This window comes from Struthio camelus, chromosome 1, assembly GCF_040807025.1.
Source record: "Struthio camelus isolate bStrCam1 chromosome 1, bStrCam1.hap1, whole genome shotgun sequence".
Lineage (NCBI taxonomy): Eukaryota > Metazoa > Chordata > Aves > Struthioniformes > Struthionidae > Struthio > Struthio camelus.
In genome coordinates, this window is record NC_090942.1 from 112,351,367 (window position 1) to 112,370,381 (window position 19,015).

At 38.5% G+C, this 19,015-nt stretch overlaps 1 protein-coding gene across 2 annotated transcripts in view; it reads right to left on the reverse strand.

Moving 5' to 3' along the window:
• The window catches only part of ROBO2 (roundabout guidance receptor 2), a 1,122,084-nt gene extending 1,105,956 nt beyond the window's left edge, over window positions 1–16,128 (reverse strand). Inside the window, exons 1-2 of one of the 2 annotated variants that reach the window (XM_068910773.1) lie at window positions 15,833–16,128; window positions 1,391–1,507 (exon numbers count right to left, since the gene is read on the reverse strand). In XM_068910773.1, the coding sequence (XP_068766874.1) occupies window positions 1,391–1,493 (103 nt within the window). In that variant the 5' untranslated portion in view covers window positions 1,494–1,507; window positions 15,833–16,128. Of the gene's footprint in view, window positions 1–1,390; window positions 1,508–4,650; window positions 5,275–15,832 lie in introns of those variants that run through there. The other variant, XM_068910796.1, reaches the window with a different exon arrangement.
• Between the last annotated feature and the right edge of the window lie 2,887 nt (window positions 16,129–19,015).

Here is a 19,015-nt window from a genome sequence, read left to right on the forward strand (position 1 = left end):
TAGTAAAATATATTGATTTCAGATTTGTCACACTGACCATTTAAAAAAACAAGGAAATGGTTATGTTGGTTAATTTACAAAAGAAAAGAGGAGACAAAAAGCATACTCATTTGTTTTCAGCTTGGCAAATTCAAGCAGGCTAACACTAGACTGAAGTGTAGAGGCTGAAGCATAGAGGAAACAGCTGGAAGACTAAGCAAACCACCTTGAAAAGGAAAGTTCAGCAGTCAGAGGTATCCTTGCTTAAGAGTCTCCTAGATTTAACAAAAGTTTGCCTCTTCAGTAGGGGGAAAATGAAAAAAATCCATTAAAAAGAGAAAGCTGAGTGCAGAAATATACTGACTAACATTTCTAATATAATGATTCGGTAGTGTTATTCATAATGGCTGTATTTTATACCTTTTACCCCTGCAACCATTTTAATAGCACTAACAGATTTCATTTTCCATTGTGTCCTGTCCACATGTTCTCAGCCATCAACTGCACCTTCAGCACTTTCTAGCATTCTCTGAGCATCCTGGGTCATAGGCCTTCAGTTGTGTTTCTCAAGTGAAAGCTCATGATTCTCTGTAAAAAACAGTGTTTTCGGACTGCAGCCCACCTCGAGTACACTGCATTTTACTCTAGCAAATAACAGGATATTCTCCCTCGGGGAAGACAGAAAGATTAACGTGAAGACCTGCTAGTTTGTCTAACGACACAACAAGCTACTGACATGACATGAACATTGTTGATGAGTGACTTCATCAGCTCTTTGCCCATATTTTATATTCATGCCTGTGCTCATTAGGCAAATAAGGGTGATAACATTGATGTGGAATCTAATTGCTTCAAGCAGAAGAGACACACCCAAGGAGCTAGACTTTTTTTTTTGCCCATCTGTGTTCTTGCACCAGTTACGCCCCACAGTCAGCGAAACAGGAACACAGTATGGAAGATATGTTTAGCAATAGAAATCTTCCTAAACATTGTGTTCATTACAAATATCACAGCTCAGTATAATGCAAAGCATCCCTGTCTGTAAGCTCTTAAGCAACTATTTCTCCACACCAAGAGCCCTGACCATGCACAACCATGGGAGACCTATTCCAAGACACATTTCAACCACAGAGCACAGTAGAACAGGAAATTTAAGCACCCGAAAATTCCACAAAGCATTTAAACAGCATTTTAAAAGCTGCATTGGAGTTTTTAAATGAAACATTTCAGATTTTGATATTATTTCCTGTCAGCAATCCATGCAAGTTCAATGCTCCATCGCACCCTTGTTTTTCAACAATACTGATACTGTATAATATTGAACAAATGGGAAATTGCTCAAGGATCATGCAGCATTTTCCCTCTTTGGTTTAGTCAGAAAACAGCTCCATGCTAAAATATCTTCTCTTACCTTGTCCTTGTCCATTGGCCTGGTAACTCCAGAGCATCAAAATTACTGCTAATATGCGATGTGGCCACCCACTTACTCTAACACTTCCTTGTCTTCCAGCCATTTCATTATTGGATGCTATATAAAAAAAAAAAAATTATTGTATTGTTTTAGTTACAACTCTTCAGAAATATATCTCCAAGTGAAAGAAAAAAAGAAACACAAGCTTCTTTGGTACACATTTGTTACTCTACTCTAATAAATAAATAAAAAAATAAAGCTTTTTCAGAACCTCCATGACTAAGCTTGCGTGCACCTCACAGCATATAACACAGTAGAAGCAAGTTACTGGGGAAATAAGACTTTACCTTTCATACAGCAAGCATAGCTCAGAGGTCCTAAGCCTTGCCAAAACCCTGTTCCAATCCTGCAAGGTGAAGAAGCCCAGCGCAAGAACTTCACCATGTCACTTGACAGTTTTGCTGTATAGTACAGATTAACTAGCAGAGTCATTCAGTGACCTTTTAACCTGAATTTTAAAAAGCTGTTTTACTATACAGTTGAGATATGCTAGCAGTTGCTTTCTTTGTGGGTCAGCTATGTCTTCCAGTAGTCACAGCTTTTTGTCATCCATGTAACTGGCGTAGGCAACAATTTTTAGGACTCTGAGCCAGGTTTGCTTCTTCTGAAGCTTTGTTTAAACAAGTACTAATATGTTAACACTACAGTAATTACACAGCAAGACTCAGACTGAAAAAATTAAGCTACAATTTCTAACTAAAGCACAGGCCGATATCAGTAAGCAATATCTGAGCAGTTATGTAACTTATCTGGCATGCTGAATACCTCGTGAAAACTACTATTTATTATTTTACAGTTCTTCTCTTCCTGCAAACAGCGTTGCAAGAATTAACTTTCAAAAACAGAAGGAACAACACAAATATAAATTTTTACATCTGGGCTAATAAGCACTTTTTTAAAATTGCTATTATTATGAATTTCTTTCTACAAAGACACAAGGAAATAAAAACGCTCAACAGATCCATGGATAACAAAGCCAACCATAATGAAGGGTCAACAGAGTTTACAATCAGTAGTTCTTAGTCCTCAGTTCTGTTCTATAAAGCAGAGAGAGCTTTGATCAGGGATTACCAGGAAGAATAATCTTAACTGCTGGTTTCCACATCAAAAATATACAGTTTTAAAAAAAAAAAATCAGTATAGAACCACAAAGAATGTGTAGAAGAACACTGTGTCCAGGAGTTTCTCCCTTCCCACCTGCCCCCACATGTGAAGGGAAGGAAGGAGATGGGGATGCTAAAAAGGTTTTCTTGTCTGCTTGTTTCTTCCCTTTCTTTTCTTTCTTACTGTTGTGACATGTGTAAGTTCTCACTTATTCATTTGATCAGTGGTCCAGCTACAGACTCAGAGTACTAGGTATTGTCTCATGCACTTCCCGTAGCTGTGCAGAATTAAAGTCAGTTTCCGTAACCAGTTTTGAAGCAAAAGCTATCTGTTCTGTACAGAAAAGTCCTCAGTGCTTCAGACACCTTGACTTTGCTCGTTATATGCCTGTTTTAAACTCAGCTAGAACAGTAGTTATCTCAGCAATACAGCGCCCTCCCTAGCCAGCGCTTAGGAGTTTTTCCCCTTCCCTTTGCATCCAGGCATAAGAGGGAAGGGTGAGGGGAGAATAGATGCTACCACACTCACTGTTTTGTTTGGCCTTGCCTTTTTCAGTCTGTTTAATCCTGAGAGGAAAGGAGGGTGAGGAGTAAATGACTGAAAATAGTTCTCCCTAACGTAAAAGCCTAGAACAATTAATCTGAGTAAATGCTCCAAGAAGTTCATTTTTACTACTACAAGTTCAAAGAAGTAGTTTTGTAAAAAAACAGCATCTTGGAAAGTAGAGTTTGGGGAAAGAACATTAGTGAAATGGAATAACAGACACATTTTGGATTCTCAGCATAAGCAAACAGATGGTATTCAATTAGTTATTTACCTACTTTACTACTATTAATTAGAATCTCCAAGACAATTTCCATTTCACTGTGCCTACAAAAAAAAAAAAAAAACACAGAGATCTGTAAAAATCTAGCATTTATATCTAAAGCCCTGGTAGTTGTAATACAAATGTGACAACTAAGAAAGCATTAAGACCTCCTATCAAAACCCCATAGGAAAACATCTAACTTAAGAGAGCTTTTTTGCTTGAACGTTCATAATTAGCGAATAGCAGGAGAAGGCTGTCATGTTAGTAGCAGGAGGAGATGTCAACGTTTATAGCATTCAAAACAAGAGGTTAGCAGCAACATCTGAGTTCTGGCTTAAGATCTGAGGGGCATTTTCTTTACACAGCAGCAGCTATCCAGCAATAACAGAGTAAGGCAGAATAGAGTGCAAAGGCACACAGGGCTGGGTGAATCTGCATGCTTGGCAACAGCACAGGTTAGCAACAGGAGCATGGAGCATGGTATCTAAGCCTGATAGATATCATTCCTATCATACTACTTTTCTTCTGAAAAAAAGTTTGTAAAGAAAAAAAAGTGAACAAAAGCTACCAGCCTGCTCTACTGAAGGTTCAAACTAGAACCTCCATTTGTGAAAAAAAAATAAAATAAATCAGAGACTGTCACTGTACAGGCATAATACTGACTCAGAACCCAAAATAAAACCCTTTGAACCCTGAACCATCTTTTCTCCGCAATACGTGCAAGGAAACAGGTTTATCTCAAACAAACACATTTCTTGATTAAAATAACAACTGTTCTAGGAGTGACTACATTGCATGAAAATACTTAACCATCAAGTCTATAACTACCTTCACACTGCTTGGTTTACACCAGCGTTGCATCTGTCCTTTTAGTACAAGGAGAAGATAACCAACAACAGAATCGAGTTACAGGTACATTGAATTAACAGCAATACATACATGTAACAGGTTAACCTGTTTTAAAAGCAGAAAGAAAAAAAAGTCTGATTTTCCCTCTTTTTCCTTCACTTTTCTTGTGAAGAGGTAACAAGAAACTATATTACAAGGAGTTGGGTTTTAAAAGTATATACATTTTTTTTCTGTTACTCTTGTTGAGTAACAAGGCCTACTGAAGGAAAAGCCAACAAATACACAAATTACACCCTGCAAAGGACAAAAATCTCATTAATCATTCTATCCAACTCCTTAGAGGAAATCCATTCTATTTATTTCTCCTCCTCTAAACTAGCTAGAGGAGAAAAAGTATCAGAGAGAAAAACACTAGGCTGACAAAAATATAAAAACTTACCCACAAAACACCCTTCTCTATACCTATTCTTCATTTTGCCTTCACTAGTACAACCATGAAAACACCTTTTCCTGCCTCTCCACTGAGGGCCCCCTAGATTAATGAGTAACTTGTCATAACTTAATGCAGCTGTAGCTAAGGAAGAAGGTTAACATTTCCTCCATCAGAAAGCATAGAAAAAAAGAGTACTCATCATCACTATCTTACTCTTTTTTTTCCCCTCTAAATTCATACAGACAATTCTCTACCTGAAAAAAGCCACAAGAGCTATACTTGCCAGCCTAACATCAAAGAGCAAAAGGCAAAGCTCACTTCTTGCCATTTGTTGACAATTAGCTGTAGCTAATTTAGAGGGAGCCAGGTGCACTCAGTTGGCAGGAAATCAGCTGAAATGGCTAAATATTTCATATGAAGGACTGTAACAAAGCTTGGAAATTGTTTCAGACTAGTCTTTTAATACAGTAGCATTGACATAGACACCTATAAGGCTTTCACTTGTGTTACCAGCAATTTGTTGTAATCTCAGTGGCATGATCCATTAAAATCCATAGGCTTTGTAGAATTTGATTTGGGTGTGGCTGTAACTCACTTATTTTGCTTTCCTTCTGCTTGGATGGTTTTATATGCTTTTATTTATTCTGAGTCACTGAGTATATCAACTATATAGACTTCAGTACCTTTTACAGTATAATTCATTTATAAATTTGTTTACCAAAATATTTTTTGCTAAAAGACAAGCAAAAAACATGCTAACTTTCTGGTAAAGTATGGGAATGCCACTGTCGCCTTACAGAAGGGAAAGTTATCTACTGCTGATGAAGTGGAATTTAGTGACTTAACCCTATATTATATTACATAATACTGTAGTAATATAGTACAGTTATCTTCTCCCCATACTGCACCGATGAAACAGCTGGTACATTAGAGTAAAAAGGGATAAAATAGCTTCCCAGGCCACTGTTAATACAGACAGCCTGTCCTGTATATGCTTTTCATTCATGCATTGGAAAGGTTTTTCAATCTTATTTTCAGTAAAACAGATATACATTTCATATTGTTGCTACCACATTAATAAAAGAACATTAGCCATATCTGTACCTAACATACTTATATGGCTATAAATATGTTATTTAAAAGGCCATCTTCAGAAAAACATTATGCTAGGTAAAGTGAGGCAAATTGCTAGGCCATATAGACTAGTAATTCCTATGATCACAGTCGGAAAACTGAAGACTCAAATAAGAAGACTTCCTATATGCTTGATGTTGACACCTGTATTTTGCCCTACTTGAATTTCTTCTGCCTTGGTTTAGGAAACAATCCCAGTCTTCCCTCTCCTCTAAGAATTCTTGTATATTTAAAATTTGCAACTGTGTAAAAGGAAGACAATAATAGCAAAGACACACCTAAAATACAAAGAAAATAACTCTATGTTGAGTACCACATCAGCTAACTGTACCACATTAGACTCCTTTCATAAAATAGATATGAGATAGATGCAAGAACAAAAAAAATTCTTAACTATTTTCTCAGCAGTGGTTATTAAAGAGTTGACAGTTCTTATTTCCCACCAAATGGACCTCTCCACAATGGAAATCTGATACAAGAGTTTTAATAGGTATATGAAGTACTAAGAGTTGTATAGCCAGGCCAAAATAAAAGGAGAACCAGCAAACCTCCTTTCTGGTCAAAAGTGTTTGGAAGGTTATAATCATTGGGAATCACTGATGCCTACGGAAATGTTAGACTAAAGCTTTTACTAATATAGATTGCAAACGCTAAAACTGATTAATTTTAGTGAGTGAGAATCGATGTGCATGAAGCCAAATTCTGTTCTTCTTCAAATGCATGAGAATCTAAGGTACCCACAGGCATGTTCATATCTGTGTAACTGAAATCAGAATCTGTTCTGAGGGATTTAAAATAACTATTCTCTGACGTCTTACTTTGCCTGTTATAAAGACTGTATTTTAAACCTAATTTCTGCTAGTGCATTAGCAAAGATATTATAAATACAGGGTTCCTCTGAGGGCCATCTGTGGAACAAGATACCATCCAATGAGGACCTCATTTAGTATCAGGATTGTTTACAGTGTATGTACAGCAATGATAGCAATGTCAGAATAGCGTAACAACGTCCACATCATATCAATCAAAGCCTTTTAGTGCCATTATTGGTGAGCTAGAGCACTCCTCAGCCTCGATTTTAACTGGTAGCCACTTTTGTGTGCGTGCTCAGAAGGTTAGAAGTCACGGACTTCCACATAAGATCTGCAAGAACCTAGGTGGAGAAAAATAGAATAGATGATCAGATATCACAGAATCACAGAATGGTTTAGGTTGGAAGGGACCTCTGGAGATCATCTAGTCCAACCCCCCTGCTCAAGCAGGGTCACCTAGAGCATATTGCCCAGGATCACATCCAGACGGCTTTTGAATATCTCCAGCGAAGGAGACTCCACTACCTCTCTGGGCAACCTGTTCCAATGCTCTGTCACCCTCACAGTGAAGAAGTTTTTCCTCCTGTTCAGATGGAACTTCCTGTGCTTCAGTTTCTGCCCATTGCCTCTTGTCCTGTTGCTGGGCACCACGGAGAAGAGGCTGGCCTCATCCTCTTGACGCTCCCCCTTCAGACACTTATACACGTTGATGAGATCCCCCCTCAGTCTTCTATATACCTGTCAGTTCGTTGAAAACTGTGGCTCAAGTGAGATATGAAAAAGGATTCACATCCTACGGACTTTGCAGGCCTGGATATCCTGCATGCACTGCGCTACGGCCTGAGAGGGAAAGTCACCTCCTTCCCTTCGCTACTCTTCCCACCAAAGTGGGCTCAGCCCCAGGGAGATGGCGGGGCATGGAAGAGCTTTCCTCACCTCCCGAACAGTATGGCAGATTTATGAAAAGAAGGAAATGCTTACTTATAAAAGATCTGCGAGAGCTGGAGCAAATATTCCCACTAGCGTTAAGGTCCTAGTTGAGGAGGTGAGTCTTCCTAGGCCTCCTCCATAGCCAGTGAAGAGAAAGAGGAGCCACTGGAGGAGCAATGGGAGCACCAAAACTAGACTCCTGCTGGGATCCGCTGTGGAGTAGACTCTATATCACCCACTGAGTACAGGAAGAGTTTAGAGAGATTGCCCACCAAGTGAAGTAAAAAATAGGCCTAGGTGCATACTCATACTCATTGGAAGATGTTCTTTCATCCACTGCTAGAATAGAGCTTCTTGTGATACCAGGATGTATTCTTCTGTATGCTGTAAAGTTTCCTTCAGAATCAAGCAGGCCTGCCAGAATATTATGTGGTGGAATTACAAACCTTCCAAAATATATTTAATAAGAGTGATTCAGAACATCAGTTAGTAATTATTGATTATACAGTAACATACTAAATCATTAATTCAGTAACTTATAATAGTTTTTTTAGAACCTTTCCAAATTTAAGTAACTATTGATTCTTCTGTATTCTCTGATTTAAATATAAAGTGAAAAATGTAAGAGTTTTAATATTTTTATAGCAAAATTTTTAACATCAAATTAATGCTATAAAGAAGAAAATATATGTGTAATGCTAAGAGAAATAAATATAACCTACAGCCATACTGTAACTAGTGAATTAATGGGACCTGAATAAAGGCCAATATGTTTTAACCTAGGTATTTAGCCTTAAGAAAGATAGTTTCATCAATTCTGTTGTGTATTGGAACATCTCAAGACATTTTTATGAAACACTCTGGACCCTCATGGCAATTTCATTATGACTGAAATGGATTTTTTTTTTCCTCAAACACAAAAATTTTCTTTGCAATGGAACTCTTGGATACTTTTAAGATTTTTCTCGCTGTGGTCCAAATTATAGTATCTAATACAGGAATTTTCTGTGCCACTACAGAGAGCAGAAGATACTAGTAGCTGAAAGCAGCTCCATTACCACCAATCATTCAAAAATTTTGTTTCACAGATGAGTAAACAAAAAACAAATTCTTTATTACTTCTTATTTCTTTATTTATATCTTCTGGTGTTGGTGCCTTTAGAGTTCATGGTTTCAAGTCTTTCTCAACAAGATCAAAATTTACTCTCAGAAGCCAAGATTCTTAGGTAATACATGTATCAGTAAACTGACACCTTAGAAAAAAAATATAAAATATCAAAGTCCTCATAATAAAAAAAAGCTAGAAACTTCTTGAATCAGATATGCCTTTTCTTGGAAGAAAATGAAATGCAACATGGTAGATTATGAACATCTGACTTAGAAAGCTCTCTCTTTTTTTTATTCCAAAAACAAAAAACCTTCCAAGCATTTTTTTTCTGTAAATACATATTTGCATTTTCCAAGCATTTCATTTTCTTCCAAGAAAGGGTATATCTGATTTAAGAGGTTTCTAGTTTTGTTTTACTCTCAAGAGGAGTGGAAACCAAGCCTCACTCTGCTACAAATGCATCAGATGGCAGCTCCCAAGTGCGGTAGCATGAGATATCGAGGCAAAATGCGAGCCTCCTTCTTAATACATGTTCTATGTGCACATAGCTTTATGCAACGTGCCCTATAGATAAATATATTGAACTGTTTACAAAAAACAATAGACCCTCCTACCACCACCACCACCACTATCTGATACAGGTGGTATTACCTGGCACCCGAGAGAAGAACTGCAGCCAAGCCACACAGCCCTCTCCTTTCTATACAGGACAGCATCCTGCCCTGCTTCACCCCTGGGAAAACAGGAACAGAGCTATAATCTCCTATTACCAGATAATAGCATCTACCACCAGATAGCACCAATTCCCAACGGGTACTTGAAACGTGGTAAGTTCACACCTAAGCATACCTAATTTGAGTGGCAATATGAAGTTTTCTCATCAATTATAAGATGTTCCATCATCACATAAAACCTGATCCACTTTATTCCAAGCATTGTAAACTTTGGTGAACCTGCACCTCAGTTTCATATCAATCCTCAAAGAAGCAGCATATTAACCACTTTCAGCTGACACTCTGATATTTTACTCTTTAAGTCTTCCTGATTCATGAAAGAGAACAAAAACAAGGAGTAAATTAAACTGTGACCAATAAACATAAGTTTCCTAAGTATAATCATTCATAAAATCTACTTTTGCATTAACAGATGAAAATCAATATAATTGACTTCTTCTCCATAAAACCATTTGTTTTGTTTTTCTTTGTTTTTTCATAGAGTATAAAATAAACTTAAAATGCATTAAGAAATTTCAGATAACTGGCTCTGTCAATAGAATATGAAGGATGAGGAAAAAGTGAGTAGAAAAGCAATATATTTTTCACAAACTATTGGATCCCATGAACAAGTTAATGATGTTTGCAAGGGAGAAAATGCGAGCACCAAAAGTTTTCAACTTGCTGAGTGATAATAATGGTGCCATCTATTGTGCATCCATCACAGTGTAGTTCTTGACATGCATTTTGGACTGTTTTCATGCATTTTCTTTATGAAGATTAATAGTGGCATTGTACCATCTGAAATAGGAGCCCATCACACAGAGAAAGGTGCATTAAATTAAATTCACATAACAGTTTTGATCTCAGACACACATGGAGAAAATACCTAAAGGTTTGAAAAAAAATCTGTAAGAAATACCCATGTCTAAGATGAGGGTCCATAACAAACATAGCACTCTGAAAAATGAGTAGAGATAAGATATACTACTTACAGACAAATACCTTTCTTAAGCATCTATTATTCTGATTTTTTTTTCCTTAATCTACATTTACGTTAGACTGTGGTGAGGTTCAGTATGTGTTTTCTGTTGTTATACTTTGAAGGGAAAATGAGGCATCACATTAGATAAGGTAATTAAATTTCTGCAAAAGAAAGGAATAAAAGGTGATGTATATCACCCTTCTGCTTCTCACATCCTGAATATGCTATTGTGGCCTTCTTTGCCTTTGATGTAAATCAGAAGTGCACAGAGGTTGAAATAACTTACATTTGTTTCCCTCTGATTTCTTACATATTTTGCATTAAGCAAAATCTGTTTGCTTCTTTTCTACGGCAGTGGAAGAAAAGCTAGTGTAGAGACAGTCCGCCGGTATCTTTTTGTCTAGTGAGGCTGAAAGTGAGGCCCTTTGAAGCCCTTTAAGGTGACCAGAGCAGCGTAAAGACATTTCAGCACGTATGTGCTTATGCTGATGTATTTTAGTTTGCTGCCTAGGAGAACAAACACAGTTATTACGGCTCAGCTAACAAGTGCTGCTTCTAATTTCATCTATTCAGAGGTGGAATTTAAGAATTTTCAGTGTGCACCCTTTGCTTTGACTCAGCCTGAATAAATAAGAGAAAAAAAAAAAAAAAAAAACTTTCTTCTATCGGAAGAGCGCACATAACAAGTCTACACGAATGTCATAAAGTATCTCTAATGACTAGAAATTACTCTGAAATCTCTGGATGTGCAAGTGGGGATGGTAAATCCCTGTTCGAACTTCCCTGGGAAACTTTGCAGCCCTGTGTGTTCCCAGGAGCACAGAAATGGAGCCACGTTACAGATTCCTGACATAAGAACCTGGCTGCAGAAATCAATTTTTCAGTCTCTTGCAGCAGTCAACAGACTTGCAAGAAAAATGGAGCGTGGAGACAGGATCAGAGATGGTAGTCTGGCTTGCGGATCAGCTCAGGTGTATGTACACAAATAATATGGTAAAGTCCAACTAGCTACATAATGCTGCCACCATTCTTAAACACCAACATATGAATAGGTAAGTCTCAGCTGTGTTTTTGATATGCATTAAATTTCCAAATAGGTCTGAGTGCAAGTTCAGTCCCTACCGGCTTTGGCTTTTCCTTTTCTATACAGTTACACAGGTACACAAAGATATTGTACAGGACTGCATAGAAAAACTGGATTAACTATAGGTTCATCTACTGAATACATTCCAGTGCAGTATCATGCAGTATAGTTAAGAGATCTGATCATGATTTAAGAACATATTAAGTTATAGTATTGTTTATATGTTACATATTCCCACCTTCTTACCACTATCAGAGAATATTGGCGTAATCATTCTTGTAAATCCTCTCTATTTAACCTGAAATAATCTTGATGGGCTTGAAAAACAAAATACTAGAGCAGAATAAGTCTGAAGAATGGGAAAGGTCAAAAATCCACCTAACTTTCTGAATGGAAGCACGAACTGAGTTATTAAGCAATTGATTGAATTTTTCTGTTATGCATGTAAAATCCAAGTAGTCACAAAGTCCAGGGGAACCAAATAGTTTATGTTCCACATGTACCAGTAATATCATTCTATCATATATTCAAAAAGTGTATAATTTAACAAAAAATGTTTTGGGAATAGTCTAGCAGTTTTTAATAATTATTGAAATCGCACTTCCATCTCTTCCTAAAAAATAACTCACCAGAGTTTAGCTGTTTGGGCTTCTTAAGGGTTAAAAAAAAAGCCAGAATAGCTAATAAATTTCAGAATCATCTAGAAACTTCTTTGAATAACTTTCTTATGCATAATAGTGTTGTACGTAATGATTTAAAAGACATGCTCTACCAGGACTAGAAACATCTAACTTTTAGGGGGGGGGATCCTTGTGTCTGTGAGTTGAAAAGGTCCTTTTTCTGGCCAGTTTCCCAAAAATGCGTCACCTTAAATCTATTGTTCATCCAATATTTGATACAGCTATTTTAGGCTCTTGCTAGTGTATTTCTGGGCAGAATTTTCTCTTTTATGGGGTAAACAGAGAAAGAAATGTTTCTGCAGCCATTGATTTGGATTTAACGCTTTGAAGCATTTGTCTTATGTTTAAAAGAAAAACATTAGCACCCACAGAGGCATTGGGTTTTAGAAGCTGTCTTTGTGAAGAAAGTAAAGCTATTTTCCATGTTGTTGTTTAAAACAGATTACAAAAGAGAGAAACTATCACCCTGTGAAAATCAATATAGTCTGCTGTGAATTTAATATTGTTTTCCCCATAACCAACAACACGCTAAACTCCAGAGGCCCAACTACGATTACTGAATCAAACGCCATGAAACTGTGAGGTGCAAGGTAGCCCTGAGAAGAAGGTCAACAGATGAAAGAAGAATCAACACTTGAGCATCAGCACAGTGTAATAAAAGCAATATCTCATTTTGACACCTTGACTGAGTTTATTATGGACAAAGATTAGCATTGTTTTTCCCCGTTCACCTAAATTTATCCCCTGATGTTGAGTTATGCTTTTGCGAGGCGTCCAGTATGGCCACAGCTCCAGCTGTAGTAACATTGCTTGTCTCATTCTTTCCAAAAGGCTCCTGCTGTTCTTTTTTCTGCAATGTACTTTTCTCCCACTCATAGTAAGCTAAAAATGCAAATACGCAATAGTAGGATATCAGAGACTAATTAGATATTGTGATTGTGATACTCCAGCTTTTTTCAAAGGTGCAGGCTGCTTCTTTCTTCTCACAAAATATGGCATTAATAGAGGCTCCATAAGTGGTCATTTCTTGCTCCTTATCATTTCTAGTTGACCCTCTAACAGGCTCTCCACCTTCACAGTTGTAAGGCAAAGCCCCTGAGCTGAAGGCTTTTCTAAGCTTTTTCAATGCACCGAACCATGAATAAGGATTTAATCTGGTGCCAATTCCCCACGTTCATTAAGATCAGTTATTCCACAGAACAATCCAAATATTCCAAGGGAATTGATGTCAGATAAAGAAGCTGAGCTCTTTCCACAGCTCAGCTAACTGACACAGAAAAACACCAGTACAAAATATTCTCTAAATCAGTGACTCAGCTTCCAGTCACTTTTGTAGTTGTGTTGGACAATTTCAGTTGCTGCTCGTCAAAGAACGTGATGTCCTCTCTCATTTGGGAAACTGTATTAGTTTTAGCACAAATAAGGAGTGGTCAATGAAGGACAAATGAAAGCAACAATGGCTACCTTGTACTTGAACCTCCACAAAAAAAGTGAATCTGAAACATAAATCTAATCTTACTTCACTTTAGTAAATACCTTTTGATTAGTTTGGTTCAATATCATCAAAAGGATGGCTTTCAGCCATCAACTTTTTTTCTTCTTACCACTTCTGTATGTGAATGGATATAAAGTTGTTTTCACAATTATTCTGATGTGTTTATAACCTGCTCAACACAGGAATGTTGGAATATAGGAATCCTCAGTATGGAAATTTTTCTCTATGTTAATTTGGAGAGCTCTAGTGAGTTCAGTAGAGATGTTTTTTCATTCTTTCTGAAGTTACAGAGAAGATGTGTAACTGAAATTCATAACTGTTCAGAGAAACAGCACCCCAAAAGTAACTTATCAGGGGTCTGAGTGACACACAGATCAGCTGGCACTTCTCTGCATATAGGTCAGTGTCATGTAAGAGAGGAAAAACACCCACTTACACGTAACTGACATAATAACTAAAAAAAAAAAGCAACTGCGCACATGTTACTCTGCATTTTCTTTAACAGTGAGAGACTTAAATTGCACGTGGGCTAATGATGCTGCCAGACAATCACATATTCATTATAGCTGTAAGTTATATCAATGTCTATATGAAAATACTGTATAAACATTAATGATTCCTATTTCTCTGATTCTCTGATGGAGCCTTGGATGGGTAAATGCAGGTAAACACACTCTACTTGCATCAAATGTGAACAGCAGTGGAGTATACCTACATCTCCCTGCCCAGCATGAATTTGTCTCTGTACTTCTGGATTACTTTGTGTAGTGACCAAAAGCAGCCACCTGTGCACTTGCTATCTCTAGCTGCATAAAAATACCTGAGAAGTAGAATACAACATGTACCAGCTGTATAAAACTGCCTGAAATGTAATATGTAACATGTAGTTCCACAATTAATTTCCATAATATAACATTAGGAATAGAACATGGCTGATTTTCCACAAGTATTTTCGTTCATTAATTATATGTAAGTTACACCTGAAATAAATTTAGCAACTTTAAATAACAAGCCATATCTTTGGCTTACACCATATTTATTTCACCTGATTTACACCTGGTACCCTGACTGTTTTTAACTCAAGTTTTTAGAAAAAAGTTAGAGACTATTTCTGCAACCCTAAAGGCCTACTTAAGTATCCATCTTGAGTCTTACCATTCCTTCTTGACCATTTATCTTTATCTATCAATACATGCATACAATGGGTATCTTTTCCTTTATCAACAGGAAATGCTATCTAAAGTTATGAAAACGGCAAAGGAAAGACCTCCTGCTGTGTTGATTGCAGAAAGCTTAAATTTATAAGGTTGGGTTTTCTTTGAGGAAACATGGCCCTACTGAAGTGCCATCAAAATGATTTGCATTTGTATTACTTTTCCCAAAGCTAATTACAACTATTTTTATTGCCTAACTTTTTCTTACTGTTTGCATCAACATAATTTAATATATTATGCTCGTCCCAGATTAATAAAGGAAGTCTGTGTTTTCCAGTTTACAGACTACACTCTGATACCTTTTATGAGCTAATCTGTTTTGTATATTGTAATCCATAACTCGAAAGAAAAGAGCTTGGCTTCTTTACTCATCACACCGTACATAAAACAAGAGAAACGATCAAAACTCCTAAGCGCTTTCACTAGCACTTTAGCAATTATTCCGTGAGCTTCGGCGTTCAAATTTAAGGGACGTGCGGAACGGCGCGGGCAGACATAAATCGCGGTTTTGCTGTGAAAGGCGTCCGCACGTGCACGTGAGCAATTTTAGCCATTTCGCGCTCTCGCCGCCGCTAAGCGCGGTGCCCGGGCAGGGCACAACGTGGCCAAGTCGCCTGGCGAGCGGCGCGGGCGCGGAGAGCCGGCCGGGGCCGCAGGCGACCGCGGAGGGCAGCCCCCGGGCAGCGGTGCGTTTCAGTGTCTCCTCGCCAGGGAGAAGCATCCCACTTTCTTTCCCTTGTCTCTTCCCCCCCGCCCCCGCCAGTCCACTATAAATTTCTCCCTTTTTGCGCGGGGGGGTCCCTTTCCTTTTTCTTTTTTTTCTTTTTCTTTTTTTCCTTTTCCTTTTTTTCCTTCATCCCCCCCCCCAATCTCTTTGGAAGGACTCTGGCGAGCCTCGGTACCTGCTGCTCTCCTGACAGCACCTCCTCCTGCCTCTGCTCCTACCTGAGCCCGCCGGCTCCCTCCCGGCTGCGCTGCAGGGCCGCGGCGGTCGCGCAGCAGGCGCGGGGACTCGCCGCCCCAGGGCTCTTACCTGCGCGGCGGCGGCGGCACCTCGGAGCTGGGCAGCCGCGCAACGCGGTGCGGCCGGACGGGGATGCGCGCTGATGCGTCCGCGCCCCTGGTTGATAGGGGCCGGCGTACCGCCGCGCTGTGCTGCCAGCCGCGGAGCCGGCAACTCCTACTGCCGCTAAAGCCGGCAGGGTCCGCGGTCGGTAGTTAGCACGGTCCACCCACAGGAGGCTTAATATCAGGCTCCTTACAAAATAAATAAATAAATAAATAAAGAGGGCGAGTGAGAGAAAAGCATCCGTGCATATGGGCTTCTTGCAGTGCAGTTGTTAAAGCTGAAGGGAGGAGTCACTTTAACTCAAGGTCTTGCTCTCAGGAAATGTTTCATTACGGATGTGGGCACAGGAGGAGTCCGAAAGTTGGAGCGGACCCAACTTCAGGCATCTCAGATAGTGGGACCCTATGGCTGGACAGAGCTGGGGCTCTGCGGAAAACACCCCTTCCTGCCCCGGGAGGGAAGGGGAACTTAAGTGGAAAGGAGAGGAGCCTTTTTTCCCATCTACCACATATTTGTGAAAAAGGCATACATTCTTGATGTAAATATTTTGAATGCTGGAAAGACTAGCAGGCTCCTAGGCAAACAATTCCAATAGTTCATTGTCATCACACTTAAAAGTTTGTGTGTTATTTCTCCTTTGAATTTACTAAGTGACCAAGCTTGCCAGTGACGGTTCTGCCAACCATCATCAGCTGCAACCAGATGCTGGGTCATGATTGCCTAGAGAATCACTAAAATCCTACTAATATACATAAATTATATTTTATTGCATAGATTTCAACTAATTAGTGATCTAACTACCACGAGCTGGTAAATATGATTATTTTACCTTATTTTACAGTGAAGGAAGCTGGGACAGGGAGCTTAGGAAACCATAAAGATTACACAGATGGAGCCAGATTCATGCAGGACTCCAGACCTGAGTATGCCTAACTTGTGGGATCATCAGATCCCTCAGACCATCTCCTTCCTCTCTCCTTGTTTCTTGGGCATAAGCTTATATACCTGGTATAGCTCAGCTGTTAGCTCTGGAAGCTTTTATAGACTTCACCCAAACACTGAAATCTGGCTTGAGGTCCCCCAAATTTAGGCAATTGCATCCATGAATGTAATAGCTCAAAATAAAGAAGCGAGGTTTTACAGAGAACAGTAAATAAGGAACAGAAGTAGGCCTTTCATCAACATAGAGAAAAGCTACGTATTTCCATGCTTATATTAAGTAAGTGAGATAAGCATTCACATTTTATGGTCTCTCAAGTGGAAACGAGAGAATACACTTTTGTAAATCTCAGCAAACAATTTTTTCCAGATATATCCTGAAGTTAAATGCTTACTATTACCTTCAGATTTCATGCAACATTAAACAAGCCTTGTTTCAGGACCCCATATTGCTACAGGAGTGTAGCTGTTATTTTGGGAAAAAAAATGATAAACAAAAGTGAAGAAGGAAGTCTTTCTTTAGTAATTATTCATCTAAACAGAATAAGCAAACAGAAGCTACTTTTTGATAGTCATTGAAAATAGTATAGTGATTGGAAAAAAATTGCAGAGAGGCTTCAGTAAAGTTGGTTAACTATCAAGATAGACATGAGGAAGGTAAAGTGAACCTTAAAAACCATACTGCGTGACTCTTCAGTTCATCAAAATGCATATGATCTATTTATGTGCCTGCATTTTCTAAATGCTGGCATGACACAAGAATACAGATTACAAGTATGCAAATGGAAGGAAGTATGGAACCCTGAAGGGATGGAAATACTAAGAAAAATTACTCAGATTTGTAAATAACTGCTGAACTGTTTGTGATAGTTCATGCACTTCCTGCCTAATCTTCTAGTAAAGCGACTATGAAAACTGAAAATAAGAACTGAAAGAATGGGCTGATTTTTTTGGTTAATATTAAACAGACTCAGAGAATTATTTAACATATACCAAGATATATACATACAGTCACAACAAAACTTCAAAAACAGTTCTAACTGGGCTAAGCAGGAAATAAATAATGAAAAGGAAAACTTCCACTTCTGTACAGCCATCCCCAGATTTTGGCTGTGTATGTATTCTAAAATGCTTTTTTCCACTAATCCTCTCCTCTTTAGATAAGAAATTATTTATATAAACATATACAAATACACACACATGACAAAACCTAATGCCAGGATATACAATGCTTTCTAAAATGGAGCAAGAACAAGCCAGATAGACCTCGAAATCTCGGGATGGCTTGAGATGTAGACAGGAACATAAGCTTGTAAAAATGTTCACAGAGTAGATTTCTTAACTAACACACTTCCAATCGCCTCATGCAAGTTTTCCCAACAACATGCTGAAAGCAGGTGCGCCAATTAGTCCGGTCACAGACTGTGCAGTGAAGATGCAGACCTCTTGAGTGAAAGCGTCTTGGAGCATATCCAGTACATGATGATGGATCTGATAGTGTCCAAATCAAGGCTGCTATGGCTTCGAACTCAGAAGTCACCTTGCGTCACAGATGGTCCGAGAGATGGAGCATGGAGGAAGCAAGTTAAAACGCTCGTGGCGGAAGTCACGAACTGAATTTGACCGATTGCAAGAAGAATGTATGACAGAGCCTGCTGTGGCAAAGAGGAGCTTCTTTGCTTCTTGTGCTAATCACAAATTCCCAGTCAGAAGACTCATTTAGTGAGGTGAACAGTTTGGCATTTTCACTTTACAGGACAACTAAATATGTCCTTATGGTTAACGTTTGACAGTGCAGATAAGTGCAGATAAGATTGCTCTAATCTGGACAGCACCTGTAGTCTCAGAGCAGTTTCTACAGTAGACAATTTTCACTCAGGTAGTAAAAAATCGGAGCTGAACAATGGTTGAGCAGTTGCACTCAGAAATTATTAGGGATTGAATAGTAATTGTCTTAGGTCAGAATTAAAATTGCTAGATCAACTATACGTTATTTTTAGATTTTGTGCAAGGGATCTTCCTTAGTTCCCACCACTTTTGCTGCAGAGCAACCAGGGACCTATTATGTTAGACAATAGACAAATGGGGAACAACAACAACAAAGAGCTTATAGTCTAATAGGGTAAAAATCTTGATAAGGATAATGTATTTATTGTGTGAGCAGCAGAATTTTTATGTGTTCTTAATTATTCATTTCTTTGCTTCTAA